Source organism: Lontra canadensis, unplaced genomic scaffold, assembly GCF_010015895.1.
Source record: "Lontra canadensis isolate GAN:19392208 unplaced genomic scaffold, GSC_riverotter_1.0 scaffold55, whole genome shotgun sequence".
NCBI classification, from domain to species: domain Eukaryota; kingdom Metazoa; phylum Chordata; class Mammalia; order Carnivora; family Mustelidae; genus Lontra; species Lontra canadensis.
The window spans coordinates 9218231-9231776 of NW_022631049.1; the positions used below are offsets into that span (position 1 = coordinate 9218231).

Below are 13546 nucleotides of genomic sequence, written 5' to 3' on the forward strand. Positions count from 1 at the left end.
GTGCTGGCTACTGTCCCAGGACTTGGAAATTCCAAAATAAATAAGAAACTATACTACCAGTTCCTTCTGAAGATAACTCTTTTTTTATAACAACCCAGAGCCTCATATTCAAAAGGCAATTAAAAATGTTTATGCTTTTGATTAATTAAATGCAGAAGCACTATGTATACCAAATAGTTCTCATCTCATTAGAATCATTAGAGCTTTCTATTCCCAGGCCCCATCTCAGACCTGCTGTCTGAATCTCTGAGAGGTACAAGCATGTGTATTTTCATAAGGCTCTTCATGTGATTGTGATGCATATTCTCAGCCTAACAAGCAGGGATGTAACAAGTCACTGCAATGCAATATGAGCCCTTTCAAAATGGTATGAAGAGAGGTGCCTGGGTGGCTCAGTGGGTTAAGCCTCTGCTTTCAGCTCAGGTCATGGTCCCAGGGTTCTGGGATCAAGCCCTGCATCAGGCTCTCTACTCAGCAGGGAGCCTGCTTCCCCCACTCTCTCTCTCTGCCTGCCTCTCTACCTACTTGTGATCTCTGTCAAATAAATGAATAAAATCTTTTTAAAAAATGGTATGAAGAGAAATACCACAAAAAAAGGAAAAGCTAACTCCATGGAAATGTCTTCTAAAACTAGTGATATCTGAACTAGAATGTGCGGAGAGAGGTCTCCACTTGGACAGGAAGAATAATGAACTCAAAAATCATTACTTAAGAATGAAAACTGTTACAATGTAATGAGCAACTGCAATTATCAATGAATATTAGCTCAGGGAGCCAAGTGATAAAAGGCCATGGGATGTGTGCTAGCTTTATTAGAGATACCTGAATATCTATTTGCTGCTGTTGTAATTTTTCAAGATGCCTAATGTGCTGCTCCATAAACACATTCATTTGCTTTTCATGATCATGACAATGTAGTTTCTCATGTTTATTCTGAATGCTTGTTTGCTGCTCTGTAACACGTTGTAACTGTTTATCAGCCTCCTGTAACTTATTCAGCAATTCTGTAACAGAATTGACTTTTGCTTCCAAATCACTCTGCACCTAAAACAATAAAATCCCAAAAGACATCACACTCAGTTACTACAAAGGCTGTTTAAAGTGACTGATAATAAAAAATCACAGAAATAAAAAGAAGACAGTTAGCCTTAAGTAGATTTTTCTTCTCTCATTAATAACACATTTGCAACAAAGAATTGTTATGCTGCCAGAAATAAAATACTTAAATGGTAATTAAAAAGAAGCAAATAACAAAACAAATTAGCTTTTGATACCCCCCCTAATCTCAGGCTGAATTAAGTCAGCAGCCTGGAGTCCCAGACTTAGCTTGGCCACCTATTAGCTCTGGGACCTGTGCCTACTCTGACAGTGTTTCTCAGTTTTCCATTTGCAAACTGAGGGGGGTTGCCACAGACAATCTCTGAGTTCCTTTCTAGTTCTGAAATAAAGGTGACCTGTTGTCCCAGGTTGCCCAGGACTCAGGGTTCCCTGGATGTGATATTTTCAGGCTGAAACCAGGCAGTCCTAGGTTCTCTAGTATTATCACAGCAAGGCAGGTTACGTCTCAACTCCTGAGAGGTAATATACAAGCACAAACAGGAAAACTCTTTCAAACTGAGACCAACCAGAATGACACTGGTCTACAGTAGGATACGACCATTTATAGACTCAATTCCTCATAAGTGTTTTTACATTTGACAAAGAAGCCGCAAAAATCTGGGGAGAAAATTATACTTTGATCAGCGGGGCTGCCGTAGCGATGGCAGCTGCAGTCGCTGCGGCCACAGTTGTAGCTGAATCAATTCCACTGGGTGAAATTCTCGTCTCCTGAGTAGCAACGTCCTTTTCTGGGCCTGCATCTTCAAAAAGCTGTACTTTTACTTCCTTAAACACAGGCATGTTTTGAGCTCTGTAAATGAAAAAGGAATAGAAATATATTCAGTAAGCCACACTGAGCCATTTCAAGAAGGATTCACGACGATAAATTGCTGAAGGTGGGTTTGCTTGATTTTTTTTCAAAAATTGAATCACTTGGTTTTCCATATCGGGATCTAATCAGTCACTTGGTTAATGAAATCTATGAAAGGTCGCTATAGACTAAAGATATAAGAAGATAATTCCTGGAAGGCTGTGATATTTCAGAAAATAAGGCTTGCACATATGAAAAAGATGTGGGCACAATTACAAAGATATATAATCAAGAAGGACAAATGCAAAACATGCAGAAAAGGTTCTAAGAATGCAAGTACCAAGTTTTACTTCCAAAGGAATACAACCCAAGAGAAATTGTTCAAGCTGCTAAAAAAAAAAAAAAAAAAAATTTTTTTTTTTTAATTCTAGCTCATTTCAATTTAATAAATGTCACAGAGTTTCTTAAAACAGGGCATAAAACAGGTTGAAGCAGTCTGGATTAAAAATGAGAGAAATACATACATATTTACAATGAGAGATTTAACTAAGTAAATACTAAGAAAAAAGGGAAAAAAGACTCAATTTTGTTATAGATTTGCCCTGAAAAACAACAACAACAACAAAAACAATGAAAGGAACCAGACAAAACTGCAGAGTCCCTAGGTAAGTCTAAGTAAGATCAGAAGGAATGTCCTCTATCTCTAACTGCTGGATTTCTCTTGGTTTCTAAAAAGACCCAGAGCAGCTCTTAAGCTTACTCCTTTTTGATATTTCCTCATTTCTACTAGGAGCATTTTTCTCTGTCTCAAAATTTTGAAGTTTTCTTGACTTTTCCATTCTCCACTTACCTTCTCACATCTAAATGAGTCACCAAGTTTTGTCAATTATTTCATCACAATTGCAGGAATGGTGTCACAGAACTATGGAGTAAGGGGAACCCAATAGGCCACATATCCTAACATCCTAATGCGACAGACGAAGAAACTGAGGTCCACAGAGGTAATAGGATTTACTTGACCAAAGTCACAGACCCAGTAAAGCACAGTTGGCTTATGATTCCTAGAGATGGTCCCATAACATCTAAATCTCTCAGAATAATACTTCTCCCTTCATGCTTCTGCCTCTGGTTAAAAAAAAAAAAAAAAAAAAAAAAAAAAGCTTCACCATCTCTTACCAACTATTTCATTCTTGCAGATTTTACTCCTTCAGAAACTTCCCAAACATATCTCTCCACCATTCAAAAATCTAAAATTGTTCCTTAGAGGCAAATGACTAGGCTAATTGTTTCTTGACTGTCCACACACACCATCCCCCAGCCCTGTCTCCCTAGCTTCCTATATACACCTGTTAGTTCACACACAACCTCTCAGGAGTCACATTGCTCCTCACTGGCTACAACACACCCTTCCCACATCTGACTCCAGGCTTTTTATCACTGTTCTCTCAACCTTCCTCCACTCAACTTACTATATATCCTGCTCCGTCTTTAAAATCCAACACAAGCCTTAACCTTCTTCAAAAAACGTATCCTTAAACACTTTCAATGGATCTCTCCCTTCAATAACTCCTTTTGCTTTTACTGCCTATAGTACACAACTGAGGCTTGATAAGCAGCCACCCCCTGGTTTAAATATCTGTGCAGAACAGTTTCATAATATATTAAATGCAATGCTGCTTCCTATCACAGTTCTAATCACTCATTCCTCCATGTATGTCCACATTCTCTCCCCAACTAAGCTCTAAGCAACCTGGGGTGTGGGGTAAGGGGCAGGGAAGGGGGATTTCTTTTAGGCCAAACAGCAACTAAGAAAGAACTAAGCACAGTAGGCACTCATTATGTATCTAACTGATTAAGGGGTATACTAAGAAAATATAATTCAGATATTCCTATCCTTTAGTATTCCTATCTGAAGTCTGAATGTGAGTTACCCTGTAAGATCGATCATGCTACATGAATACATCAAGTTGACCAACAAGAGAAATAATATTGTCTAAGATTAGATATCAGCTTCTTAATAGGCTTTTAAATTTTAGGTTTTTTTCTAATTATCAAATTAAATGCTCAATGTAACAAATGTAAATAGCTCCCAAGTGTAAAAAACAGGGAAAATATACAACTCTCTCATTCAGAAAAATTATTTCTCCTCCTCCTCCTCCTCCTCCTCCTTTTTCTTCTTCTTCTTCTTCTTCATCCTTCTCCTTCTCCTTCTTCTTCTTCTTCTCCTTCTTCTTCTTTAGAATTATTTCTTATTCTTAAATCCTCTGAACCTGGCATTTAGACCAATACCATGAAGAAACTGCCCTCATGAAGGCCAGTAATAATTTTTGCTTAATTCAATGGACACTTTTCAGTCCTTACCTTCCTTCACCTCTGAGAAGCCTATCAAACTTAGAACTTCATTCCCATCGGCTTTATTAACACCACACACTCCAACAACGCTGGATAAACTGAGTAGCATATTTAGAAGTTCACTTGCTTTTTTGCATAGCTCTTAAGGGTTTGGTTTTCTTAGAGTTCTACTCTATGCCATCTTTCTTTTCACTCTCCCTGAGTCACTTCAACTGTTCCCAGAGCTCAGATCACCATTTATATACTACTTCTACACTATATACTATATAGAATATGTGGCACATTCTATATACTTTGTGAATTTGACCTTCATATTGAATTTCCTACTGGACATTTTTAACCTGGATATCTCATCGATATCTCAAACCCCTGCAAATGTCCAAAATGAAATTTATTCCCCCAAGAATTCTTTCCCAAGGATTTCCTTTCTCAGTGAATACTATGACTGACCATGCATTTATACAAGACAAAAATCTGGGATTCATCCTTAGCTCCTTCTTCACTCTCAGATCAAATCATCAATTCCTGTCAATTCTATCTCTATCCTCCAAACCTGTCTACTCCTCTCCAAACCAGCATGATTCCCACCCTCATTCCACCACCCTCCAATGTACTGAGGACCAACTAAATCCCTCTCAAAGAGATCACCTCCAAATTTGTAGCTAGTTGGTTTCCTGGACTGCAGTTCAGTCCTCTTCCAATTCATCTTTTGATATTGCTATCTAAGTGAGCTTTTTAAGAAATATATATCATACCTTAACATTTTAAGATGATTTGCCCTTTCTCTCCTTTAAAGAAGTATAACTTAGGGGTGCCTGGGTGGTTCAGTGGGTTGGGCCTCTGCCTTCAGCTCAGGTCATGATCTCAGGGTCCTGGGATCGAGCCCCATATCGGACTCTCTGCTCAGCAGGGAACCTGTTTCCTCCACTCTCTCTGTCTGCCTACTTGTGATCTCTATCTAATGAATAGATAGAATCTAAAAAAAAAAAAAGAAGAAGAAGAAGTATAACTTAGCCCCTTGCATCCTCTCCATCCACATGTAAGGACATTCTACCCTGTTTTAGACACTCTGGCCAGAATCTTTACTCAGACTCTGGTCTATACTTTTTATTAGTATAGATTTAGAGCAATTATATCAAATAGGACAAATTCTCCATCATTCCAGTTTTTCCCCCCAAATTAGCTATTCTCAACTATGTGTATTCTATATGTCTGTATTCTTTTTTTTTTTTTTTAGGATTTATTTATTTATTTGACAGACGGAGATCACAAGTAGGCAGAGGCAGGCAGAGAGAGAGGAGGAAGCAGGCTCCCTGCTGAGCAGAAAGCCTAATGCAGGGCTCAATCCCAGGACCCTGGATCATGACCTGAGCCGAAGGCAGAGGCTTTAACCCACTGAGCCAACCGGGCACCCCTCCATATGTCTGTATTCTTAATATTATATATATATATGTATTCTCAACTGTATGTCCTTCCAGGTAAATTTTAGAATCACTTTGCCAAATTCCATCTACCATTCTCTAAAACCAATAAATAAGTCAAGCAGAGAAAATCAATTATCATATGGTTTCACTTAGTTGTGGAACATAAGGAATAACATGGAGGACATTAGGAGAAGGAAAGAAAAAGGGAAGCAGGAGAAATCGGAGGGGGAGATGAACCATGAGAGACTGTGGACTCTGAGAAACAAACTGAGACTTATAGAGGGGAGGGGGGATGGGGCGATGGAGGAGCCTGGTGGTGGGTATTGAGGAGGGCACATATTGCATGGAACACTGGGTGTTATATGTAAACAATGAATCTTGGAACACTACATCAAAAACTAATGATGTATTATTGTATGGTGACTAACATAACACAATAAAAAAATTAAAAATAATAAAAAATTAAAAAATAAAACCAATAAATTCGAGTGACATTGACTACAGCAAAATCTACCTCTTGAGACATAGACTGTCTTTTAACCCAACATGAGAGTCATTTTTATGTTTCTGATTCAATTATTCTCTACATTGCAACCGCCTTCTCAAGACCCTTCCTACTCTGTTTTTAATTCTGTTCTTTCATCCTAAAATGGGGAGAGATCTACTATCTAAGAGGGATTAGTGTTCACTGTTACCTCTCACCATCCATTTGTTCATAGAAAACTTCTCCTTCCCTGATCTGAGAGTTCTGAGAGGTCTCAGAGATTTCCATTAGGAGAGTTCTGACTTGAAGGCAAGTTGGTAAGGTCCTTACTGCAGGTCAGACGCATTAGAAGTGATACTCGCTTTTGATCCAAATGAGTCAGATGTAATCTGCAATATTTGGTTCAACTGTAGAACTTGAAAGACTGCACCACTCCTCATGCCCTTAATTTTGTTTTCTCTTATATATTTATAAGCCCCAGAATACAATTTATCATCCAAATTCCTCTCTGAACCACATCACATATTGGGGATTGTAGGCTGAACAAAGGTAAAGAGGAAAAATATGATAAGGCCAAACAACCAGCTCTTAAACTCTGGCTGGCTCAGACCACACTCTTGTGGTTTAGAGACATTTTTAATTTTTGTTAGTCCAATGTTTCCCAGAGTGTAATACATTTGCCACAGATAGCTGTAGGTGGAAAAATAATAATTTTGTTATTTCAGTAGTTGTATATCATTTTAATTGTAGTATTAAAAAAATGATTTGCCATTTTGAAGTAATATAAAGATTTCCTTTTTGAATAAAATGAGAGTTCAAGATGAAGTAAAAATTTTACTTATTTTCTAAGGGGCCTTCCAGACTGTTCTAGGTCAGGAGTAGAATACATTTAGCCTAAGAATATGTATCTCATCACATATATGCTAATGATAAAAATAATAAAAACTGCCTCCAGAGTAGTGGAGATGCATGCTTAGCATGGTGCTGTTGTTAGGGTCAGTTTTGTATTTCACTGGTATTTAAGATGAACTTGGGAGGGACCACTTTGATGGAGTAATAGCCATGGTCTCCTTTCACTCCATCCAAATGCTAACCTTATCCCTTTCTTAAATCTTGACCAGGAAAAATCTAAATGTCCCTAGACAGTAAATAGGAAGTATTATGTACTTGACCATTGCTACAAGTAGTATAGTGAAGTGATTAAGAGAGTAAACTCTACAAAGGCAGAGTGCCTAGGTCTGAATCCCAGCCCTGTGAATACTTGCTAAATGGCCTTGGGAAAAATCAATCTCTGTGTGCCTCAGTTTCCTCATCTATAAAATGGGGATTCTGTAAAATTGGGATGTGATAGAATCTACTTCATTGGATTTTATGAGTATTAAATGAGTTAATGCATATAAAAACCTGAGAACAGTACCTCTTTTATAATAATTATTCACAGCTACTGAGTATCTTATATATCAAGCACTATGAAAAATGTTTTATATATATTTCATTCATCGAAAAGAACGTTTTTCCTATGTCCAAAATGTAATTGAAGCTGATTTTAGAGAATCACATAAAAACATAAGAAATGGCCCACTTATTTTCTGTAAATGAAACTTACTTTTGCTTTAAAGCTGCTCTTAGAGCATCTTTCTGTCCCATGGTGTACCGAGAAATAAAGATGTCATTTGCTGCAAAATTAAAACATGAAACACACTTCAGATTCCTAAAAATTTGTTAAATTTTAGTAAGCTATCCCAAACAGTTTTTAAACTAATAAGAGAATGGTTAGGAATTCAGCAATAAAATTTCTCAATTTTAAGAAAATGCAAGGAAATGGGGCACCTGGGTGGCTCAGTAAGTTAAGCATCCAATTTTTTTTTTTTTTAAGATTTTTATTTATTTATTTGACAGACAGAGATCACAAGGCAGAGAGGCAGGCAGAGAGAGAAAGGAGGAAGCAGGCTCTCTGCTCTGCAGAGATGTGGGGCTCGATCCCAGGACTCTGGGATCATGACCTGAGCCGAAGGCAGAGGCTTTAACCCACTGAGCCACCCAGGTGCCCCGTTTCCTTTCCAATGGTCAAGGATCCAATACTTGATTTTGGCTCTCAACGTTGTGAGACTGAGCCCCATGCATGACAGGTTCTGCACTGGGCACAGAGCCTGCCTGAGGTTCTCACTCTCCCTCTCTCCCTTCCCCTTCTCCTCTCATAAAAAAAGTGCAAGGAACAAATTAAATGAATGCATAATAATAGTAATAACCCTAGACAATAGGGGAAAAAATGTATCAAAAATACCTGGGGATAAATTAGAGACATTCTGCTCAAACTTGAAAGAGAAAACTGCTTAGATAAAAATAAAGCTACATAGAAAAAAGTCACTAAGGGGCACCTGGGTGGCTCAGTGGGTTAAAGCCTCTGCCTTCGGCTCAGGTCATGATCCCAGGGTCTTGGGATTCAGCCCCTTATCGGGCTCTCTGCTCAGCGGGAAGCCTGCTTCCCCCTCTCTCTCTGCCTACTTGTGATCTCTGTTGTGATCTCTGTCTGCCAAATAAATAAAATCTTTAAAAGAAAAAAAGAAAAAAGTCACTAAATATTTCCTCAAAGCATATTTTTAACTTATTATCTTACAAAAGACTACTCAAAACTTGAATTCAGAGTTTATAAATTTTTTTTAATAAATACTTAACACCAAACTATGCAACAGGTTAGTAATAATAAAATTACCTTTATGACTATAAACCTTTTTCTGGTTTTCAAAGATTCCATTAATAGATTATTAAGATGAGACGATCAAAATAATCAGAAAAAATAATAAGTCTTTTTAATTAAGGTCTTTTAAAAAAATCAATGAATGTCTTAAAACATAAAAATATAAAATCCTATCCTTACAAAGAAAATCCTGACACATAAAACGTAAATGAACCACAAAGGCATGCTAAGTGAAATAAGACAATAATAAAACTAGATAGACTTGGGGGGAAATGGAGAGTTAGTATTTAATGAGTACAGAATTTTGACTGGAGAAGATGAAAAAAGTCTGGAAACAGATGGTGGTGATAACTGCATAAGGGGAATATACCTAATGCTACAGAACTATACATTTAGAGTGATAAATTTCATTGTGTATATTTCACCACAGTAAGAAAAAAAACAAAAAAAGTCTACCTTTTTACCTTTTTGTTTGTTGCTCTCTTCCAGTTTCTCCAAAGGCAACCCTTGCACTGCAATATCCTTAGAAAAACCCTTCGGGATATGAAAGGAAAAATGAAAGGCTAGAAAACCTTTATGATTTATTACTTACTAAGTACCATTTACTAGCTAAGAGACAGGAGGGCAGGATCGTGTGTTTTTATACCCTCGATTCCCAGAACCACCACAACGCTTGGGTACCTCGAAGGTACTCAAGGATTTGTTGAATGAGTAAATAAACAAGCAAGCAATGTGGTCCTAAAATTCAGACTCAGATCTCAATTTGCCACTTCTAGCAGAGGGAGTCACGTAACAATTAAGTTGCTACAGTTTAATGTGAAAATCTGATTCATTTTGAGTCAAATGGAGTGCATGAGGATGGCCAACACAAGGCACATCACAAATTAATCACTGTGTTCTTTATCCCTGAGCTCAAAATGTAGTCTCAGAAGGCTTCTCCACAGGCAAACAGCTTTCTGTTCACATATGTAACCCTAGACTTCATTTCTAAGATTCTATTCAATGCTAAAACATCTTGACCTTTTAAGTACTAGGTTCATTCAACATTGCTCTTCCTGTTCCTTAGACACATCAATTTTTTTTCCTGCTAAATCAGAAAAGGGTAAAGAGAAAATCATAAAAGGAAGGTGATCAGGCTATCTCCTGACAAACAACTGTTAACTTTCTAAAAATAGTCAATGAGGCTAACAATATAATAGAATGCATTTGGGACATTAATACAAAGACCTCCTACAAATGAGTAAGAAAAAGTATAGCATAGAAATATGTAAATCACAAAAGAATAAAGATGGCAATATACATGGGAAAAAATTCCCCCATCGGTAATAATAAAAGACAAAATAAAATGAGATGCTTTCTTTACCTATCAAAATGGCAAAGTTTCGTGGTTTTGTTTTGTGGGTTTGTTGGTTTTTTTTTTTTTTTTTTTTTTGGTCTAATTCTGATGTCTCGTATTGGTAAAGCTAAGAGAAAATAATACCACTAATTCTATTCATGATCTTGCTGAAGAACACATATTGATACAGTCTTTCCAGAGGTAATTTATATAATAGCATATCCCTCTGGGAAATTATTTAGAGAATGGAATTCAAATACCATTAATCATTAAATAAGGCATATTCAATAAAGAAACAAAAACACCAACCCAAAGGCTAAGCATTTACAGAGGGACCAAGTACAGCACATAATTATACATTTTTATTGTGAATCTTTTGCAAAGTTGGTAAGTAGACAGTTTTAATTTCATTCTTAGTTTACCAGCTTCAATTTTCAAGATATTATATTATGAAATTCTATTCTTTAAAGACTTGTTAAATTGACAATCTATAGTGATAGTGGTCAAAATCTAATTAGATTGCATGAACAAAATGTATTGATCATCAAATATTTTCAGCATTATAAAGGTCAAGATGAGAATTTCATGTTATTTCTTAAAGACTCCTCAAAAAAACCACACAAAAGACCTTACAATCGTTTGGATAACATACAATCATACCTCACTTTTTTTAAATGATGTTGTTACTATTTCTTTACCTTTACCTAACAGTATATGAAGTCTCCGGTCTAGAACCCCATTTCTTAGGTAACAGCAGAGCTTGTTTTCAGTTCCAATATTTCTCTCAGTGTTCAACATCTTAATAATGAGTATTTTTTATTTTATGGAAGAATTTTTGTTTAATGTCTCAAATACTATTCAAGTCACAATTGGATATAAAACATTTCTCTTGGTAAGTGAAATTAAAGCAAAAACAAGGCCTGTTGCTCATCCAACATAATTTAGGAACACATTACTCAACAATACTGAAAACCTTAACGTGAACATAATTAAGAATTCTTTTGCTTACCCTTTCTGGCCCAGTAGAATTTGCTAATGGAGGCTGCTGATAAGTTCTAGTCAAGTCTGCTGAACCTAACAAAACAAAGGAATCAATTTTAGTGACTTTAAAATCAGAACCATATTTTTGGAAACTGTATAGGCTTGACTCAAGAACTATAAACTCAATATTAACGCTAAACCTAAACTGGAAGCCATTTTTCATGCAAAGAACTTAAACTGTAATTAAAATATATCCTGATGAAGATTTTACAGCTGATATTTTGGAAAATAAGGATCAGTACTGACAATCAAGTGAGATAAATGTTTTAAAATATAGCATTACAATGTTGGCTTTGGACATTCTATGGGTAGAATGTGCCAGGAATAAAATATGTACATGATATAAAAGCAGGCCTTTATTATGCCACACCTCCCCCAAAAGCAGCACTATAAATGCATTTTTTTGTTTTTGCACATATATTCATTAATTTGATACTTATGATCATCAATGAAATGGGCAAAGCATATGTTTCATTTTCACTGGAGAGACAGGTTAAGTGAGTTGGAACATGGAAGGCATCAAAAGGCAGAAGTTATGCTTTTCTACTATGCCAAACTGAGTAACACCAACCAAACAGAAGGTAGAGCATTTGGTAAAAACCTCTACTGATGAGCAGTAAACACATCACACTAGTTAAGTGTGTCCACCATAGATGTGAACAAGAACAATGTGCAAAAACCACACAAAGAATAAGCACAGAGTGTTTCATTCATTCCACCTATTGGATATGTTTCAATTAGACTGATTGTACTAGCCATTTTCCCAGAGAAAGGGGTCAGCTTTCAAACACCTATTAAAACTAGATGCATCTTATGTTTGATAATTTAAAGATTAAAAATCCCCTAAATTTTGAAACGCAAAAAAGAAATGAAAATAAAGACTAAAGATTTACAAAAGTGAAAGCTATTCGGAGTCACATACCACGTAACGTTCCATTCAAGCTAGCCTCGGTTCTAACAGGAAGACGTTTATTTGCAGACAACGCTGGAGGAACACAGGGCAACTCATCTTTCAGCAAAGCCAAATTATCTCCCTGATTTGGAGAAACTACCTCACGAAGTCTCCTCGCTGGTATTTTAACCCTTTTTTTCTTTTCCGGGCTAAACTCAGAGCCTTTCATATTATTGGTAACAAAACTATTCCCACGGTACTCAAAAGAAGAATTTCTTCTGGGTCCATAAAACTTCAGAACAAAATTTTCACCGCTTTGAGGACTTGGGGGAGAAGGAATGAAGGAGGAGTATGATAAAGAAAATGTGAATTTCAAGTGATTTTAAAACAGTCATCAACCTTTAAATAAAACAACGTCTAAACACTATCCGCAAAGCTAGAAATTTCAGTTTGGTATTTAATCCAGGATTAGAGACAATTAGAACATCATATTTACCCATCAATCCCACTCAGTCCATTAATGCACACGCCCGTGAATCTGAGAGTGGGGATGACAAGAGAATGGCCGCATGAGCAACAATAACCAAACAACAGAGAGCACTTCCAAAGCCAAGAGCTGGCAGTGCAAAACCAAACAGATGTGCAGGCGAGGTTAACATCTGTTGAGAAGCGGGAGTCAAGCACGTAAAACTGAAATGCTTTAAAAAAAAAAAAAAGCTTAATAACTTTTGAGAATTTATTAATAACTAAAAGTTATTTAAAATAGTTATTAATAACTATAAGCTTAAGAAGCTTAATAACTTTCTTCAGCCAAAGAGTCTTACACACCCCTCCAGATGCAAACATCGGACACCTAAATTCACCCCTCTGCGTCTCCCGAATGCTTCACAACCCGGCAGTCACAGGTGTAATCTGACAACAGCTTCAGTTGCCCGCGAGTCAACACCCACTTCTCTTTAAGTCGTCCTTTGAGACACAACACGCATGCGCGCCAAGAAAATCGTCCAAAACACCCAACCAAAAAGCTGACCGCCCTCTGGTGTACCTCCATCCCTCTCCGGGTGGAAACAAACTCCCAACGTAAAAGATTTAAAAGGTGCAGATTTGATTTTATTGTTTTAAGCAGTACATTGCCCCACCAGACTTAAACACTGAATAAAACTGGAGGTTCTCATCGGAGACCCGCACAGGTCCCGGCTTAACTGACAATACCACTCCTGTTGACTAGGGACTGTTTACAGTGCAGCTCCTGGAGACCGTTAGGGACCTGGGATTAAGTAAATTAATTTTACAAAACTCTCGACAGATTCGGGTAGTTGTTGGTGAGGAAGTCAGGACTAGAAAGCACTGAGTAAGTATACGATTACAAAACTTAATCCTTAGAGAATTTTAGAATTCACTGGAGATAGC

General features: G+C 37.0%; 1 protein-coding gene across 5 annotated transcripts in view; it reads right to left on the reverse strand.

Annotated features, from left to right (window-relative positions):
• KIAA0586 (KIAA0586 ortholog) overlaps positions 1-13094 on the reverse strand; it is a 121242-nt gene extending 108148 nt beyond the window's left edge. For 2 of the 5 annotated variants that reach the window (XM_032875290.1, XM_032875288.1), the window contains exons 1-7: positions 12965-13094; positions 12167-12459; positions 11213-11277; positions 9332-9401; positions 7776-7845; positions 1735-1909; positions 823-1044 (exon numbers count right to left, since the gene is read on the reverse strand). In XM_032875290.1, the coding sequence (XP_032731181.1) occupies positions 823-1044; positions 1735-1909; positions 7776-7845; positions 9332-9401; positions 11213-11277; positions 12167-12365 (801 nt within the window). In that variant the 5' untranslated portion in view covers positions 12366-12459; positions 12965-13094. Of the gene's footprint in view, positions 1-822; positions 1045-1734; positions 1910-7775; positions 7846-9331; positions 9402-11212; positions 11278-12166; positions 12460-12632; positions 12675-12964 lie in introns of those variants that run through there. The other 3 variants (XM_032875291.1, XM_032875289.1, XM_032875292.1) reach the window with 3 other exon arrangements.
• Between the last annotated feature and the right edge of the window lie 452 nt (positions 13095-13546).